The sequence below is a fragment of the Microchirus variegatus genome, assembly GCF_963457635.1.
Source record: "Microchirus variegatus genome assembly, chromosome: 9".
NCBI classification, from domain to species: Eukaryota; Metazoa; Chordata; class Actinopteri; order Pleuronectiformes; family Soleidae; genus Microchirus; species Microchirus variegatus.
In genome coordinates this window covers 13,108,657-13,112,876 of record NC_139810.1, presented here as the reverse complement: position 1 = coordinate 13,112,876, position 4,220 = coordinate 13,108,657, and the positions used below count along the sequence as shown (strand labels likewise).

General features: G+C 42.0%; 1 protein-coding gene across 1 annotated transcript; it reads left to right on the top strand.

Annotated features, from left to right (window-relative positions):
• Positions 1-2,820: 2,820 nt before the first annotated feature.
• LOC310932340 (rhodopsin) lies at positions 2,821-3,879 on the top strand (the record flags this gene model as incomplete). Its single annotated transcript, XM_083895645.1, has 1 exon — positions 2,821-3,879. One exon carries the CDS (start codon positions 2,821-2,823, stop codon positions 3,877-3,879), a length of 1,059 nt encoding a protein of 352 aa, XP_083751771.1.
• Positions 3,880-4,220: the final 341 nt, after the last annotated feature.

Here is a 4,220-nt window from a genome sequence, read left to right as displayed (position 1 = left end):
TCAGATCTGTCCTTGTTTGCAAATCCTTTACAGCACGTGGATGAATAACAGGTGCAGACGATAGCCCATTACAGTTTAATGGTTTCAGTTTAATTTACAAACCAGTGAGATACTTTTAAACACCGGTTTACTCATGTAAAATAATTATTTTGCACACTTACCAAACTTAGATTCAAGTAACAGTACTTATAGTACTAGCAAAGTTCTCATCATTGATATCCATGTAGCCATATTGCATTTATCTTCTATTTCTATTGATTAAGAATTCTTGTTTTTCTGCACACTAACACTGACACGTTGCCAGAGTTCATACACCTTCATCAATTTACTCAAATGTACTCATTCACAGCGCAATTTTTTCACCAAGATCCTAAGAGCGGAAAAGAAAGAGCCGCACACGCGAGTGCAGAAACCTCCTTCAGAGTGAGAGTTGACCCTGTGTGACATTAAATCCATTACAGGCGTGTGAGAGTTACACATCCATAAGCCCCAAATCTCTTTAATACAACACCCATTAGGAAAGTGCTGAGCTCTTTACCAGCAGCTAAGATGAGCCAGCATCACCACGGCCTCTGCTCTACATTCAACATAGCAATTGAAAATTCACCTTTTATCGTTGAATAATAATATCAAACTATTTTAAGCAATTTTAAAATATCTGCTCCTATTTTGGCCTGAACGTGACTGTATGAAATGTATTAATGAACTAATCTGGGACTATACTCACAATAGTGGCTATAATATCCATCTATAAAATAATGTCTCGAAATTAATTGTTTTAAGGTTTAATGTGTGGTTCAAGTCGATAAATTAACTTGTCAGAGACTTTGGGGTATTGGATGGTCAAGGTCACGGTGCTGGACAAAAGAAAATAAACAACGCAGAGACAGATTTAAAAGACGAAGACATGACGACATGGCAAACTGTTTAAAAAAAAAAAAAGAAAAGAAAAAAGACCAGGGGACAGCTAGTTTTTTCCCAGAGAACTGCTGCTCACTGGATATTTTCTCTTTTTTCGACAGTTGGACAATTCTGTGAAAATCCCAGTAGATGAGTAGTAATCTTATATTAGGTTATTATTACTCACCTTTCTTCTTCATCTGATGCTCAGTTTGAACTTCATGACCATGTCTATGTGAACAAATACACTAAGTTCCTACTAAGTGATTTGCTGATTAAACAATTTGTGCTTACAAATTCACGATAGGGCATGGATACTCGACCCGAGCCTGTTGGGACCTGATGGAACCTTATAGGTCAGGCTGGATGTATTTTGATATTGTAATGAGATTCAAGTGAAATTGCAAGCGGCAAATGTTTCCCTCCATTTAATTAACTGTATTAACCGCTTTATAACAGCTATAAAAAGGAAGGCAAAAACAAATGAATTAAAAGTAATATTCACAGCAATTATAGTACACAGAAAAGAACATAAATGTAGCAGTGCTAATGTTGTTTGCGTTTCTGAATGAGATTCTTGGGGACAACAGTCACTCCACATTCATTTGAGTTTTCCAACCACAATAAAATGTCAGCACGCAACAAAGCAATTGTTTCAGTATAGTGTAGTGCTATAAGTTTGTTGCTCAAAATACTTTTATAGAGGTATACAGCAAAAAATACAACTGAGTCCACACCGCCTGTGCCTGTGTCGCCTGTTGGTAACTAAAAGTAGTTCTGACAACTGCTGGGTTCTGACAGATAAATATTTGTCTTTTTGTGCAGCCCTAGTTTCTATAACACATCATTCATGTACTCTCCATTGAAGTTATGGAACCTTTACTGTGAGAGGTCACAGTAGGAAAACCACGAGTGTAAATAATCACATAAATGATAGCTGAGTACCATTCTGCTTCCTCAGTTTCAGGGTGAATGCTGACTCACTGTTCCCCGTTCCAGACTCAAAAAAAAAAAAAGCCATTGTTGATGTGATCTTTATCACCTGTGCTAAAAATGTCAAATTTGCTGCTGTGCAAAGAACCTATTGGGGTCCAGTCTCTTGCCCAAGGACACTTGGGCATGCAGACTAGATGAGCTGAAGACTGAACTGCTGACCTTCTCATTGTCCATCATCTGGAAGTATGAGAGTTCCACACTCAAATGGGCCTTCAGTCCAAATCATGTGGGACAGCCAGATGACCAGTTATCCATTCTTTCTTCCTCAGGACAGTTTTTGGACCAAATAATAAATAAAGGAAATAAAAAAAACTCATCCAAACACTGGAACCTTCTCTTTAATGGCTCAAAATGTGCTGACACTGAGGACAAAAAGGTGATGTATAGGATGGCTTGCTTGACTTACTGAGACACAGCCACCTCAACAGGCGACCTGTCACACAGGTAAAGCTAATTCCTTCCTAAAACTCCTTTGAAAATATACAAATGCATGCTGATGGCCTGTGTTTGCATTTGATTAAGCCTGGAGGACCTGCAGGAAACCTGCACAAACATGAAATGTCTGCTCTCCAGTATAGATGTCAAATTCTGTAAGCAAAAAAATAATACATTTGTTTTAATTGATGAATGGTGTAACATTGTTTTCTAATAAGCAATCATTGTGATAGAGCAGGCAAGCATGTGCAACCTTAATATCTTGATGAGTGGTCAGTTATGTTTGCATAGGTGGCTGGATTAGATATTAACTGTGGCCTAAATCACTTTGTGCTGACGGATTTGGAAAGTGATAATCCAAGGTGTGCCTTTTTAAAAGCCCGACTGTGGCCAACTGGGTCCATTTGTAGCAAGGCCCGTCTCCTCCATCTCTCTTGAACAGCCAGAAGAAACATCCCGAAGGGCTGATCGCCACTGCAAGCCGCAACCATGAACGGCACAGAGGGACCATATTTCTATGTCCCTATGGTCAACACTACCGGCATTGTCCGGAGTCCTTATGAATACCCTCAGTACTACCTTGTCAACCCGGCAGCTTATGCTGCCCTGTGCGCCTACATGTTCCTGCTCATCCTGCTCGGCCTCCCCATCAACTTCCTCACTCTCTACGTTACCATCGAACACAAGAAGCTGCGAACCCCGCTAAACTACATCCTACTCAACCTGGCTGTGGCTAACCTCTTCATGGTGTTTGGAGGATTCACCACAACGATGTACACCTCTATGCATGGCTACTTCGTTCTTGGTCGTCTTGGCTGCAACCTGGAAGGATTCTTTGCTACCCTCGGAGGTGAAATAGGTCTCTGGTCGTTGGTTGTTCTGGCCATTGAAAGGTGGATGGTTGTCTGCAAGCCCATCAGCAACTTCCGCTTTGGGGAGAATCATGCCATCATGGGTTTGGGCTTCACCTGGTTTGCAGCCTGTGCTTGTGCCGTTCCCCCTCTTGTGGGCTGGTCTCGTTACATCCCTGAGGGCATGCAGTGTTCCTGCGGAGTTGACTACTACACCCGTGCAGAAGGCTTCAACAATGAGTCCTTTGTTGTCTACATGTTCACCTGCCACTTCTGCATCCCACTGTTTGTCGTGTTCTTCTGCTATGGCCGACTGCTCTGCGCTGTCAAGGAAGCTGCTGCTGCCCAGCAGGAGTCCGAGACCACCCAAAGGGCTGAGAGGGAAGTCACCCGCATGGTTGTTATCATGGTTTTCGCTTTCCTGATATGCTGGGTGCCCTATGCATCTGTGGCCTGGTTCATCTTCTCCAACCAGGGTTCTGAATTCGGCCCACTCTTTATGACCGTCCCCGCCTTCTTTGCCAAGAGTTCCGCCATCTACAACCCACTGATTTACATCTTCATGAACAAGCAATTCCGCCACTGCATGATCACCACCTTGTGCTGTGGAAAGAATCCTTTCGAGGAAGAGGAAGGATCCACTACTGCCTCCAAAACCGAAGCCTCCTCTGCCTCCAGCTCTGTGTCACCAGCATAAAAGGGCCATCTACCAAAGGCTCCATGATCCACTATCCAAGAAGAAGACTTCTGCTCCTCTCGGGAAACGACTGAAGGCTAATGTCCACAGAAATAACCTCTTTTTTGTGTTTCTACAAACAAGTTGTTGAAACCTAAAGACAGTTACAGGAAAGGTCAGCCCATTACAGAGTTGTTCCTGTATGTACAGAATATCCAACTTTACAGTATATGATTTTTTCCGACGAGTTAAAGAGGAAAAATGTTATCTTTTACAGTTGGATCCTATATGATATTGGCTTATTTTTGAATGTAGAGGCATGTAATCAAGGCAACGTAAAATAAAACGCACTTTGCAAATGA